Raw genomic sequence first — 15,928 nt, forward strand, 5'->3', positions numbered from 1 at the left:
CACAGATTTTGATGCTGTTGTTAGGCATGTACACACTAAATATTCTATGTCTGCTACAACTGACACTATTTTTATTATATAATGCCTAGCTTCATTGCTGATAACCTTCCTTGTCTTGAAGATAACTTTGGCTAAAATAAACATAGGTATTCTGAATTTGATTAGTGTTACTATAGTAGATCACTATAGATTTCTTTTTAAAAATGTAAAATAGAATGTATTTATATTTATTTAAAAGATATACAGGTAGAGAGGGAGGGAGGGAGAGAGAGAGAAAGATATTTTTTTCTGTCCATTGGTTCACACCGTAGATGCCTGCAGCTGCCAAGGCTAGTAAACTGTACTTAGGTTTCCCACCTTAGTTGGTGTCAGACTCAGTGCCTGAGCCATCACTGCTGCTTTGCAGGCATATTAGCTGAAAGCTGATCAGAAACAGAGGCAGAGGCAGGACATGATTTCAGACACTGCCATATAGGATGCAGGCACCCCAAGGAGCAGCTTAATATAATGTGCAACAGCACCTACCTCCATTCCTTTATATTTAAACAGTGTGTATCTTTATATTTGAAGTGGGCTTCTTATAGATAATATATAATTATATCCATCTGTCAAAAAGATTTATTTATTTTTATTGAAAAGCAGAGTTAGAGAGAGAGAGATTCTCCAGCTGCTGGTTCACTCTCCAAATGACTGTAATAGGCTGAAACTGAGCCAATCCAAAGCCAAGATCCAGGAGCTTCTTCCAGGTCTCCCACATGGGTGCAGGAGCCCAAGGCCCTGGGCCATCCTCCATTGCTTTCCCAGGCCACAAGCAAAGTGCTGGATGAGAAGTGGAACAGCTAACACTCAAATGGGTGTCCATATGGGATGCTGGCTCTGCAGCCACTGGATTAACTCTGCACCACAACTCCAGCCCCAGCTGTAGTTACATGGCTATTTTAAGTGCACTCAAATAATCTCTTTTAATAGGTACATTTTTATAACTTAACATGTTACTTTTACAATAAAGAGATTCACCTTTTAAAAGGCAACTTAACATGTTAAATTATTACTGATTCAGTCATGCTGCTCTATTATATATACAGATACTGTGGCTTACATTCTAGTAAAACTTGATTTAATAACCACCTAATTAAATTTTATTGAGATCAATTTAGATTATTTTACTACTATTTACACTTGTTTTGGCATAGTATATTTAAACGTTTTGAAACAGTATTTGACTAGAATTTGACCTTTATGCAGCAACCTCTGTTAGTTAACTCATCAGCTATAAGACCAAATCCTGATAGGCGTTTGAAACAGAACTTTTACAATATTATACAGTTTGAAAAAGAGAGAGAAATATCAAATTTGAATTTCAGAAAGATAGTTCTAGTGACAATGAAGAGGAGAGGTGTACATGGGAGACAAGGGAATTAGCCAGTGGCCCGCTGTGGGCTAAAGAAAAAAATCCCAGTGAAATTTGGTAAGTACCTGAATGAAGATGCATTAGCAGAAGACAATAGTAAATGGTTTAAACAAGCAAAAAGGAAATACACTAAATTACAGTATTTGGGGATATGAAGTGAAGAAGTAAGGTCTCAAGGATGATTTCAGGCTGCGGGATCAAAAGGGTAAATGTTAACGTTATTACTTTAGAGCGTACAGAAGTAAGAGCAGACTACAAGCTAAGATATTTAGTTCACTACAATCCATATGAGTAAATATTGTTTTCGATACTTGAAGTAAAATGCTCTAGAGTTCACTGAATAGAGGTAGACCTAAGGCTATTTGAGAGCTGGTACAAATACAGAAGTGAATGAATTTGAACGTCTCTAGAATAGAAGTGGACTCAGAATTAAAGACATTCAAAGTTGTAAAATTTGATTACAAACTATTAGTCATTAGATCTTTGTAAATTCAGAACTTAAACAGGAAATCTCTTCATGTGTTTGTAATTGGATTGAGTCAGTCTTGGGGAAAAAATGTGTGTAGCAGCATTTATGTAAGTATTTTGAAACAGCCTCAGTTCTGTTGACTAACAGTTACATAGTTCAGTCCTGTGAGCTAGATTTCTATGAAATAATGTCTCTCTCTTTTGCAAAATGTTTAATGGTTAAAACAATGTTTGAAACTTGAAATTCCAATATTAGATATCGGAGGTTATCTGAAATTTGTTTGCTAACTAATTTCTAAGCAAGCATACAAAATAAAATTTCCTAGAGTATTTAAAATAAATTATTGGTTCTCATTAGTTTCTTATTAATTTAAAATTTATATAATATTTACCAAATATTTGAAAAAGCCGTATTATGTAGGGATATTCTGCTGAGCATTCTGCATGACACAATGATGAATCAAACCTAAAATCTACTTCAGGAGTCTCAGTTACTAGTATGGAAAATAAACCTAAAGAAGTTTGCAATGAGTACAGAGTTACTGAGCATAGATGATTTAAAAATAAAATGAAGAAAACAATTCTTTTTGTAATAATATAAAAACAAAATAGAAATATTTAGCAAAGTAAGTACAAAACACTGCTAAAATACTATAAAGAATATATAAATAGATGGGAAATACCCATGTTTATGATTCAGAAGCATTATTTAGAATATGATAATGTACAAATTGATTTATAGGTGCAATATAATTCCTATCAGATTTGCAGCTAACTTCTTTGTAGAAACAAGAAGCTGATTCTAAAATTTATTTGGAATTTCAGTGTGCCTGAAATAACCAGAACAATCTAGAAAGTAAATGACAGTGTAGAACAATTCTCACTTCCGATTTCAAAACTTATTCCAGGGCCTGGCGGCATGGCCTAGCGGCTAAAGTCCTTGACCTGAACGTGCCAGTATCCCATATGGGCACTGGTTCTAATCCCGGCAGCTCCACTTCCCATCCAGCTCCCTGCTTGTGGCCTGGGAAAGCAGTTGAGGACAGCCCAAAGCTTTGGGTTCCTGCACCCGTGTGGGAGACCTGGAGGAGGTTCCTGGTTCCTGGCTTTGGATTGGCACAGCACCGGCCGTTGCGCTCACTTGGGGAGTGAATCATTGGATGGAAGATCTTCCTCTCTGTCTCTCCTCCTCTATGTATATCCACCTTTCCCATAAAAATAAATAAATCTTTTTCTTTTTTTTTTTTTTAAAAAAAACTTATTCCAGAGAATAATAAAGACAGTGTGGTACTAGCCCAGAATAGATATATGACTCAATGAACAGAATCAGAAAGTCCTAAAACAAATCCATGCAACTGTAGCCTAATGATGTTTGGTGAGAGTGGCAAGAATACTGGAAGTAGAAAGAATTCTTTCTTCTCCAAGCATTTACTTATAGCTATATAGGATGGCAGTGAGTGAATGTTTCTCCAGTTATTGGTTATATGTCCTTTGGCCTTTTTCTTATTTGTCCCCCTCCTTTAATGCTGACATGGAACACTGCATGTAGTAGATCAGTAAATATTTGTTAAAGGAGGGAAATAATTAATGCAGGCAATCATGAAAGGAAAGGAAGACAGGAAGAAAGGAAGCAAGGAAGGAATGAAATGTATTTTCTCCTAAAAAAATTGAGCACTAAAATGTATAAATTTAAAATATTCAATTTGCACATCTTACAAAATCTCAAAAAGACCACATGAGATATCCAAGGTCACAATGCCTGCTAATATTTAAGTTAACAGTTTAGGATTTCTGATCTTTCGTGAGTGTCACTATTCAAGAGCTGTTACTCTTCAACCCTGGAGACTCACGCATCCTCACCAAGGACAATCAGTATGGGCACCAAGGGCTATATCCCAGCTGCTAAGGAGACCACTGGGAATTGGACTGCCCTCATAGGCCAAGAACTCTGAGGTCATCCACTCCCTCTCTAATCTCCCACATGGGATGAAAGAAGCCCAGATCCTTCCTCGCAGGATCTAATGTCATTGGAACAATAGCCGGGAGCCCTGAGTGGACCTCAGAAACAGAAGAACAGTAAACTCCCTTTGGGACTCAGGAGAGGAGCTTTCTCTGTTCCTTACTTAGTTCCAACTTTGGATCCCCACCCTCTCTTGTAATGACCATCAGGGTCGCTCCGGAGTGCCCCCCACCACCAAAAAAAAAAATTGGAATAGCCAGAGAACAACAAAGAAAGCTTAGAACCAGACAGGAAACGGTCAGCTTGGACTCACATATACCTGACTAGGTAGGACACAAAGATAAATTACTCCTCACCAAGGCATTGAGGATTTCTCTGCACATCCCTCTTAAAACTGTTTTGTACCTCAACTATTGACATATGCCTTGTTAGAGTTATAAGCCAGTTTAGACTATCCTAAAATCTGCCAAGTTCAGTAGAAATTATGCTTTAACACTACAAACTGCTAAATACTAAAATGAAAATAGACATGAGACAGCTGAATAGTAGCCTATAGCCATTTTAAGGTGTGTATAGAAGCCAGTTGTATATAAACTAAAATTGAAATGTCAATGAAGTAGTCACAGGATGTGGTTAATAACTTGCATTTTATAGCATATTTGTTACTCAGTACCATGTGAAATAATTCCATAATGTTGTAAATTGTTGCTGACGTTATGTCGTGTTTTTTAATTGGTTGGGATCATATTCTGCCAGCTCTGCCTTCAGACCAGAGATGGTCTCCCCAAGAAACCGTTGAATATATCTGTACAGTGAGATGCTTGACTCTATGCTTGGTATATGCTTGCAAAGAAAGAATCTTGATTGGATTTGAACTGTAACACTACAACAAGGTGGAGGAATCCACCATGGGGGGAGGGCATGGGGAGGGGTTGGGGAATCCCAGAGCTTATGAAACTGTGTCACAAAATGAAATGTAATTAATTAAAAAAAAAGAACTGTTACTCTGCAAAGTAATCCCAACAAGGGCATCACTGAAAAAAATAATTTTAATATTGCAGGAGATTTCTTTGTCTTTAGAATCAATATGTACACATGAATTCTGAAATATATAAAAAATTGCTCATTAAATTTATGTTTTGGACTATTTTTTCTTTACATTATTTCTATTTTGTAAGTATCATTGAGACAAATCATGGAAAACAAATACACTCATAGCTTCAGGATCCAGAATAAACCATAACATTTTTCGCTTGGTACATACAACAAAACCGAGATACGAAGCAAAAATCGGGATACTATAGTGTATTTCCTTCAAGCTTATAATTTTTTTCCATATGACACAGTAAAAAAAAATCCACAAGTTATCCAGTGAATTTCCCAGATCACTAAAATTCCTCAAAACTAGGAAGCTGTATGGGTGAGACACGGGAGTCTGCGTTTCAGCATGCCTTCTGAAGCATCGTCAATCTGGAAGTCTTGGTGCATGCCTAGCAACCATTTTCTCCTCCATTAGTGAAGCTATTTCTGACTGTTTCCTTTCCAGTTTTATCCCACAAATCATCTATGTAGTTTACAGAATATCCTATACGATTAAAAATATGATTGTGTCATTTTATTTTGCACTTGTCAAAGATTTCTTGAGAATTCTAGTTTATCAGGGTACAGCAGTGAACGTAAACTAAGGGTTTTGGTGTTATGGCATCAACATTCAGTGTTCCTTCATCCTAATCCTCTCCCTTACCAAAAAATTCCTCAGTGACCCCCCCAAAAAATGCCCAAACTCATTTTCCTGATGGACATGACAACCAGGTGTCCAGGCCTCCTGTGAGGACTTGATTCTCATCTTGCATCCTACAGTGCAACTGTATCAAAATGTTGGTTTCCTACTTATGGTTGTTTTCATGAGCCATCTCTTAGTCTTTAGTCCCTGTGAGTAATACCCATCTTTATTTCAAGATTCAAACACCTTGTCTGAATGAGAATTTACCTGATCTCTCTCTAAGAAGGGAAATAACTCCTTGTTTGTTGATGCTTATATGGTACATGTAAATTCTATTATATATATATGACTACATAAAAGAAATATTTTCTTCATGGAATTGCAGTAGTACTCTAATTCAAAATCAGTTGAGCCCAAATGCATAGATTTGTTTTTTCACTCTCAATTCTTTACTTTTTGATAGTTGCATATTTTCATTTTATTTAAAAGCCAAAAAGAGAATTCCCCAAATTCTCACAAGAGTTTCCGGTCAAAACCAATAGCCTGGTTCCCATCTGGGTGTCAGGGACTTAATAATTTGAGCCTTCACTTGCTACTTCAAGCAGTACACATTAACAGTGAACTGCAATCAGAAGGGGAGACAAGACTCAAAGGTCAAATACTCCAATATGGGATCTAGGTATCTCAGGTATCTGTCATTGGAAGTTGTTTGCCATAAATCTTTGCTTTTAAAAAAGAATGTTTTAGTGATCCCAACATGATGGCTCAACTGGTTAATCCTCTTCTAGCAAGCACAGGGATTCCATGTGGGTGCTGGTTTGTACCCTGGGTGCTCCACTTCCCATCCAGCTCCCTACGTGTGCCCTGGGAAAGCAGTGGAAATGGCCCAAACACTTGGGATCCTGCACCTGTGTGGGAGTCCCAAAAGCAGCTCTTAGCTCCTGGCTTTGGATCTTCTCAGTTCTAGCCATTGTGGCCATGTGGGGAGTGAACCAGCAGATGGAAGATCTTTCTATTTGTGTTTGCTCTCGTTCTCTTTGTAAATCTGCCTTTCCAGTAGGTATAAATAAATCTTTCAAAAGTAAAAAGTATTTCATTGTCATTGATGTTCTTTTTATTGTTACATATAATAGATAAGCTCTTCTATATTTCTAGAGAAAAGAATTGCTGCAGATCTGTTGGATAAACTTCATCAAAATTCCCAACAGCATTATTTTATTTTCAGTTTTACAACATATAGTTAGATGTTTATATCTGCATAAAAAATTTTGAAAGATTTCATGGAAATGCAAAAAATGAAAAACTATGCATAACTTTTAAGCCCCTGTTCTGCCAAAGTGAAGTTATCATATAATTTCATTTTTCCATGAACTATTTGAAGTCCCTTCATATGTTTAATATTATTTGGATTTCCTACATTAAAATAAAAAAATAAGAAACATTATTATATTAATATAGCATTATTTAATTAAAATAGTGTCAAGAACAGTATGAATTATAAAACATAACATTTACCATTTAGTGTATACTCTTTTTTTGTCTTTCAAGTGGTATAACACTGAAATCCCAAGATGCCACACCACTTCAGTGTAAGTAGGAGGAAGATACAATGTAGTGAACAGGTTAAGTATAGGAATAAGTGGACATATTAGATAATGTATTCAAACTTCTGAACATTTGAGAGAATTTTTCTTTGCTATTTGAGACCTCAGTCTGATGAGAAGGACTATCAAAATAATACATCACATTATATTGAAACAGCTACTAAACCTTAGTAAAAGTTAACTTCTGCAAATGACATGATAATCTCTGTAGAAAATCCCCCAAATTCAGCAATAATATAAAAATTCAGAAACTAATAAATGACCATGTTAATGGTAATAGAATAGAAGATTAATATACAAACATCAACTGCTTTCCTGTGCACTGGTAAACAGCAATAATAATAAAAATACATCACCTATAATTACTATAATATAGAGAATAATTAGAATGTCTAACAAAATATGTACAGGCTTTATACAAAGAAAAGCACTAAACTGTGATTAGATGAATCCACTAAGTGAAATGTGTCCTATCACATGATCATGGACCAATATTGTTAAGATGTCAGCTGTGAGCTTATGTAACTAATCATAGAGGATAGGCAGACAAAAATAAGAATCTGAATAATGTTCATCATCAGATGTCATTATGTAATTGCAATTTAAAACAGCAAAGATTCTATGAGATACCTACTAAATTAGCCTAAATCTAAAACAGTAACTACACAAAATGCTGTCAAATTGGAAGCATTTTAGGATATCATTCATTTATTGTGAAAATGTAAAAGGCTCTAACCACGTTGAAAGATGGTTTGGCAGAGTATTAAGTTAAAATCGTTTCTCAGCCTTTTGGCTAAGATCAAGTGTAAAATTAAGTTAAACATAGTTTTACTCTCTAATCCATCAATCATGGCCCTATGTATTTACTCAAATGAGGTTAAAATTTACATCCACATAAGCCTGAACATTAGTGTTAATAGAAGATTTATTCTTAATTTCTAGAAATTGCCAGCCAATGAGACACATTGTGACCAATCAGTGATCAGATAATAAAATGTGGCTTATGCCTTCAAAGAAATATGATTCAGCATCAATAAAATATAATTCAGCATCAATAAAAAATGAATTACCAAAGTGCAAGAGTCTGGGAAGAACTCTTGGTACACTTTACAAAGGGAAAAAAATCAAGTCCAAAGTGGTCATATTACATGCTTCAGATTGTACAACATGCTAAGAAGGCAAAACTATAGAGACAACATACATTGCGGTGGCCAATAGTTCAAGGAGATGAAAGGAAAAATGAATCAGTAGATCTTAATGGTTTTAACGCAGAAAAACTATTCTATATGATACATACACACTGAGGGATGGTGCTATACATGCATCAAAACTGGCAAAGCTGATTCACACAAGTATTAAATTTTAATGTCAATTACAGACTTTAATGATAATGTATCAATGTTAGTTCAACAATAGTAACAAATGTGTCACAGTAAAGCAAAATTATAATAACGGGAAACTGCAGGGGAAAGGGGAGTAATAGCAAATGCTCTACTTTTTGCATACATTTTCTGTAAAACAAAATGTGAAATGTTTTAACTGGAAACTTGGTCCACAGCATTAAAAGTTAACAGAAAATTAAATGTGTACCACACACACACACACACACACAAATACACACAAATACACACATTCAGATACCATAACAACAAACATCTGGTTGTCGTAATTTTTAAGTGTTATGTATTACTATGTTTTCTTTCCTAAAGTTATGCATCTTCAGGGACTAATGTACTACATGAATGGTGAGGACATCTAGGTAATGATGATAGAATATCTTTATAATAAATTTGATAGTGAAAAACAATAGTGCTGAAATGAATACTGGGAAGCCTTTGGTTCAGGAAATAATTAAAGAACATTTGATGCTAAAACTACATAATATCACATTACATTTTATTCTGTAGCCCATTATTTGTCAAGAAATATAGATGTAAACTTAATTATAAAATCGCCTACGAAAAGTATATTTCTAACTTTCCCAGTGAGTGAAAATGTGAGGAAAACCAATAAGCACATACCAATTCATTGATGCTGATTAACAGAACATTTTCATATACTTGGCCGCCTTTAATTTTTTCTATATCACAATTAGGTGATGTCACTGGCAACAGAACAAGGATCAAAGGAGGAATTCCAAAGATATACCTAAAAGAAACTGAATGAAACAGTAAGTAAGAATCAGCTAATCATTACGTTATATTACATTGACTGTATAGACTGCATTTTCAGAGGACTTGATCACTTATTTCCGTATTTTAAGATGAATTTTTAGCTTTTAGGTAAAGAAGAGTCTTAAAAATCAGAATTTTATAAGCACCAAAGGGAATAGCATTTGCTGGTTTAAGGCTTTTTGACTTTTTATGTAGAAATTCTTTGTGGACCCAGCACAGTGGCCTAGAGGCTGGGGTCCTCACCTTGCACGCGCCAGTATCCCATATGGGCGCCGGTTCGTATCCTGGCAGCTCCACTTCCCATCCAGCTCCCTGCTTGTGGCCTGGGAAAGCAGTCCAGGATGGCCCAAAGCCTTGGGACCCTGTACTCGCACAGCAGGCCCAGTGGAGGCTCCAGGATCCTGCCTTCAGATAAGTTCGGTTCAGCTCTGGCTGTTGTAGCCACTTGGGGAGTGAATCATCAGATGGAAGATCTTCCTCTCTGTCTCTCCTCCTCTCTGTATATATGATGTTTCGATTAAAAAAATAAAATAAATCTCTATAAAAAAGAAATCATTCTTTGAAAAAGCGCAGAACAGGTATGATGAACTCATAGACTCTGCTTCTCACAGAAACTTCAAGCTATGATAACAGTTTATACAACTGGTATTTCTGTTGAAGGTCCCTCCAGGAAAAGACATCTACAAAGTACAAAGAGGTATTACTATGTTTGTACAAAGTGGTACTAACATCTTTTTTTCTAAACTGACATAGTTTGACATTTTAGGAAGTATAATTACAACATGGATTTGATGGTATTCAAAATGTCCAATTACATTCTAGAGGCAACAATTAGAAAAGTCTGTTTCCATAAAACTGCTATGATTATGTTCTTTTCAAATCATAGACATTTTTAGCACAAAATCATTGAAAATGTATTGTGTATTGGGAGTCCTCCTTTCAATCCTTTCATTAGTTTCTTTTTCTATGTGTTCAAAGTCATATAACTGTTTTCAAGCATAGCTCTGTCCAGTTTCTTTCCATGTTCAAAGAGCCCAAAAAATAAATCTATACCCTTGTTAACTAATGACTTACATCTGCTTTGATAAGCTTCCCATCTAAAGACCCTATTGTAACAAAAAATAATTAAATTATAAATGGGATCATTTCAGTCGGTGAATGTACAGTGACAGAAAGCCACTAACTCCCAAAAACATAAAAATCAGGTTATATGGGAATCTGTTTCTTCATATGTTAACATCATACTTTATTCGAATCTTTCCGTAAACTCTGAGTAATGCTGACAATATATTCCCTATAAATTTCCCAAGTGAATTTTTACTTAGTTGTTGAGTGAAAAACATTTCACAAGATTGATTGAGAGTACAAGCAGCACCCTTTCAGATGCAAGGAAAGAATATTGTGACAATAATATCAGAAAGTTCCATATAATGCATCGTGCAGCATATAATCTGTCACATAAGAAGTTGGAGTTGGAAACAGTCCTTAGTAAATAGATAATATTAATAGCATGTATTTCTACAAATAGAATTAATTAGGCTATCACTGACATTTGATGTTGTCAGAGAAACAAAACCCAGGAGTGAGACATGGAATTTATTCACAGCTCTGTGATTTATTGCTTATATAAACAACAAACAAGAATTAACAGATTAATAAAAATAATGCTACTTACCTTTAATTGAGTAACTATTATGTGTCCTTGGTTATCAGGTTACATATTTTTGATCCCAAAATATTCAATGGAAAATTCCAATAATATCTCAAATTTTATATTGTATGCCATTCTGAAGTGCAATGAAGAAATTTCGCTGTCCCACTACATCCCACTCTGTGAATCTTCTTTTTATTTCTTGTATCCACACTGTATACACTATCTGCCTGCTAATCACTTAGCAGTTATCATATCACTAATAGTGATATTGTAGTGCTTTGTGTTAAAGTAACCCTTATTTTACTTAGTAATGACAAAGCTCACAACTAGTGATATTGATAATTCACATATGCCAAAAAGAAGCCATAATGTGCCTCCTTTATGTGAAAAGGAAAAAAACCATCTATTTAGTAAGAAACAAAAACAAAAAAGAACATATGCTTAGGTTGCTAAGAATTACAAATTTTCTATATGTGAACTTGTAAATGGGAAAGAAAATTCATGCTGGTTTTATTCTTATACTTCAATTAACAGTAGTTGTGGCCACGGTACATTTTAAGTAATTCCTGAAGACTGAAAAATCTAGTACATGAGTGTACAGAGTTGAGTACTAACTGAGGCTTTAGGTATCACTGCCATTGCACACTTGGACATCCTGGAATATACTGCCTGTGTTTAAAGTGGCCGGGGAGGGGCGGGAGATGGATTCACCGTGTATAAGGAGATAGTGACTTATTTGATACCTATAGGCAGTCTTGACATTTGATGTTTATTAATACACAGATAGGTGCCAGGTCTGAATGCTGTTTGATTTGTTACAGCACCCAGCTTTGATCAGAAATGATCATAATAATTTGAAACAATGCAATCACATTGACATTTTGAATGAAAACCAGTTCCATGCTAGAATACTCAGTTTTGTTTGTCATTTCTCACACACCAAGCAATAGAGCAGGGCAAGTGCTGAGAGACTGAAATATGCAGAATTGGGATTTGTGTCTTTATATGCCCCTATCTTGGATGATTGAGTGATTGACAGACCATCCTTTATGTTTCACCTCTCTAAAGCAGACATTTTAAAATAGTTGAATTCTCATGATCACTTGCAGCTCTCACGCACTTTAACACTCTTACTGGCCTTCTGTATATGTCTCTTACAGTTGAAATTGCCTCAGGGGTGATGTTGCAAGCATATCTAGGTCTTCATTAGTGATGTATGGTTTTGCCTGTAGTTTCTCCAATACTTCTTAACCTATTAAGAGTATCTTACTTGTGTAACTGTGAGAAAAAGGAATTCTATATTGTTCATTTTTTTTGTATTACACACATAGACACTCATCCCTTCCATCTTTAACTTTTTTTTTTTAAACCAAAAAGACCCATAAGGAATAATGTAAAGCAAGTATGGGTTTGTGGAACTGTCTTAAGTGTCCTGGATGAAGGGACTGAAACCAAAGAATTTGTTTTCAGTAGGGAATTTGGTTAAACCAGAACGATTACTGTCTAAAAATTCTTGTTGGTTTTTAATTTAAGCCAAGTAATACATCCATTCCTCAGCTGCGTAAGTTATGGGGTCAAAGTGAATATAAATAAATTGGCTTCTACATTTCATCATATCCACTCTTTATTCCATCTTTAAGAGTACTGTTTACTGAGTGTACATTTCATAGACCTATTTGCACTGATATTAATTGCATATCCTTACAAGGTTAGACCTGTAAGTCTTTCATATTTTATAAATGGAGAATATGGGGTATATGTGACTAGTTAAAGCCAAGAGTCAAATCCAGGTTTGTCAGGTGGAGCCTATAAGCACAGTGTGTAGAGACACTGAACTACACAATTTACTAACTAAATAAGTGATCAAGAAGAATGCACATAAATCCATCGTCTTTTGCATGAGCCTCATTAAAGTGTTTCCTGGCCATGCTCTGAAACTGTATCATGCACTTTTATTTTAGAGAAAGAGACATTAAATATTTGTTCCTTGTTGGCTACAGGTGAGGACTGAGATCAGAAAACACATACACGCACAGGAGTATGATCATGACATGAAGCAAACTTTTTCACGTAAAGACTTTTACACCTTGGTACACTGCTATTTATAATTCGTCTTTACATGTGTTCTAGCTTTCTAATCTTTCTCAGTTCTCTATCTGTTATTCTGCTTTTCAGTCCTTGTGTGTGGTAAAGTGACCCAGAGCAGTTAGCAGGACTGAGTGGCACAGAGGAGATTCTCAGGACGAAGTGAAAAATGTATTTCTATCCAGCTGTTGATGGAGTTAACCCGTTAGTGAAATCTGTAGGAACAAATTGCAGAAAGTCCCTCAGTAAAACCATCGTTATTTGAAGTTTAGAATTTTAATCATTGACTACTACTGTCAACGAGTGGTGCTTAATTAATGTGAAAGCAGTTCAGCAAAGAGCTACTCCGTATTATAAATGCACATCCTAGCTCCCTGCTCTCATTTCAACTCCCTAGAGCACCAGTGATGTCAGGTTTGAAACCAGGAGTCATCCAGGAAACAGTAGTTTCAAGAGGTTTCGTGTGTGTTGCAAAGAGAGAGGTGCTTGATTTCCAATTCTGTGTTCAGCACCTTTAGGACACCTCTTCAAATCTTCCCTGATCACCTTTTGTTTTCTCCTACCTAATCCTATTTCATTTTCTCACACTATGTTTACGTCAATTCTTCCTTCCAGAAAGCTTGGGAGAGGGAAAGGACCCCTGAGCTAATGGAGAGCACCGGGAGACAAGACAAGCTCAGTGGATTCCCCATTCCCCAGCCCTGCTCCACCGTCCTCTTCTGCATAAGAAGCACTTGCTGTGAAACATTCCAGTTCCACTCCTATCCCCTCCCCCTCACATCCCTCTTCCCTCTTCCCTCTTCCCTCTTCCCTCTTCTTTTCTTGCAATATTTTTTCTTTTGCGAAAGGAAGCAATCCTACCTCCATTTATCCCCTCTCACTGTAAATGAGTATTTTGAGCAAATAAAATGAATTAGATCCTAGTAAGAATTTTTCTCCATCAAGGAGCAAACAATCAGAAAACACACACACACACACACACACGCACACACACACACACACAATCTTTGTCAATGCCCATTTCTTAGATTTGGGTTCTCAGCAAAGAGCGCAAGGTACTGCCCCATTCGGAAACTCCCAGCCACACTGAGGGGGGAAAACGGGGTTTTCCGGCGACAGTAGGGTTTTAAAAGTGTGTCCCATGGGAGCTTTGTTTTCAATTCTCTAGGCAGTTCCTAGCTGCAAAGAACCCAGTTACTGGCTGAACCCGGGCCGCCTGTAAGTCGGCGTGGCGAGGAATCTAAAGAAGGCTGATTGGGCGTGGAGCTGGCAGAAGATAACGCTGGCTGGGCAGTAGCAGACAGCCGTTGACTACCTATTAGACCTGGCTGCAGGCCGTCGCCCATGAGTGGCACCAAGCCTGTGGCGTTTGACCTGGGTTCAGAAAGCAGGTGTCGGGATTGATTCTCGGTAGCCCCAGCTGTTTGGGACCTCAAGGAAAATTACGCCTGTGCGCCACCGTATCCAGGAGCGATTGGCGGCTGCTAGTGGGAGAGGCAGTGCTCTCAACTGTCCAAAGGGCAAGGCCGGGCTATTCCCGGACGTGCGTGGGCGCAGGGGGCAGGCAGAGCCACCCAGAGTTACTCGGCACGCCCGGTGCGCGAACTTATGCGCCCGGGAGAGGAGCGCTTACCATGGAACATGGTCTGCGGGAGGCGGGCGTAGTCATGATGACCGCAACTGCAGCAGGAGCAAGCTCTCACCGCCCATAATCACGCCCAGGACCCTGGTCTTCCGCGGAGTTCCCGCGAGTCGGTGCCGGGTAGGGCAGTATCTGAGGCTGGTTGCTCACCCTCGCCGCGCCTGTTGTTTCATCCATCCCGAGGGGGCGGCACACACCACAGCCCAGCTCTGTGCTTTGCCATTTCCATAACTTCCGTAGGATCAATCGGCAGTGTACTTTCAGTTTCTAGTTTGCGCTTAGTCTGCAGGTTCAAAATCGCTGGGTTTATTCCAGGTGAGCCGTCACCATTTCCCCTCTCCTAGGCACCTGCGTCTCTCTTCACGGCTTTCTATGCACCTGGACTAGCACTAGAGAAGAACACGAATTTCTCAAGTACCTCCGGAGAAACTAGCCAGCCTTCTCAATCAAAGCGATCCGGGGCAAAAGACTTTCCAGAGGACTCCTAACAGCATTGGCAACTCTGGGCGACTGGGAGCTAAGGCTGTCAGTTGCTAATAGATCCACGGAAGTCACGAATGTGCAGAGTGTCCAAGTGGACGCCACCGAGGAGGCGTTGCAGCTTCTGCTGCGGATGTGGTGGACGTTGCCAAGTCGTCTTGTTAAAAAAAAAAAAAAAGGAAGTGAAGAATGATTAAGAGGGTCACGCCCTTTGTCCCTCTAACCTCTCTAATCAGTCTCTTTCTGTTCTGTCTTTCGTACATGCACCTGCTCAGGTGCAGCCCTATGAAAAAATTATCCTGTGGGACTACTTACTCTGGTAAGTGATGTCTTTAAAAAGTTAACTCCCCATTAAGTGGTGTGTGTGGAAACGGATTGTAATAACTATGACTCCTGCGTGTGTACTTACTGAATAAGAAAGCAAACTGCCCATAACAGTATGTTCCATGTCCTTGGAATGTTAATTTCCTTCCTAGGTCTGAGCTATCTAAATATTTCTTACTTTGTTCTGATTTATATTCTGTAGAAACCCTATGTAGCTGATGGAGGTAATTGAAAACTAGCAACAACAGTGATGATAGTAACAGCCATCATTATCTAGCCTTTTCTCTGTGCTAGGATGAGGCTAGGCATTTTACATGCATGTCTCATCAAGACTTTCCCTGGGACAGACTTTTTTTTTTTTACCTGTGCTTTGAAAATGTGGGAACTGAGATTTCCTTTAGTG

At 37.6% G+C, this 15,928-nt stretch overlaps 1 protein-coding gene across 2 annotated transcripts in view; it reads right to left on the reverse strand.

Moving 5' to 3' along the window:
• IL7 (interleukin 7) overlaps nucleotides 1-15,489 on the reverse strand; it is a 40,043-nt gene extending 24,554 nt beyond the window's left edge. Inside the window, exons 1-2 of one of the 2 annotated variants that reach the window (XM_058668758.1) lie at nucleotides 14,713-15,489; nucleotides 9,188-9,324 (exon numbers count right to left, since the gene is read on the reverse strand). In XM_058668758.1, the coding sequence (XP_058524741.1) occupies nucleotides 9,188-9,324; nucleotides 14,713-14,722 (147 nt within the window). In that variant the 5' untranslated portion in view covers nucleotides 14,723-15,489. The remainder of the gene's footprint in view (nucleotides 1-9,187; nucleotides 9,325-14,712) is intronic. The other variant, XM_058668759.1, reaches the window with a different exon arrangement.
• Between the last annotated feature and the right edge of the window lie 439 nt (nucleotides 15,490-15,928).

The sequence above is a fragment of the Ochotona princeps genome, chromosome 9 (assembly GCF_030435755.1).
Source record: "Ochotona princeps isolate mOchPri1 chromosome 9, mOchPri1.hap1, whole genome shotgun sequence".
Lineage (NCBI taxonomy): Eukaryota > Metazoa > Chordata > Mammalia > Lagomorpha > Ochotonidae > Ochotona > Ochotona princeps.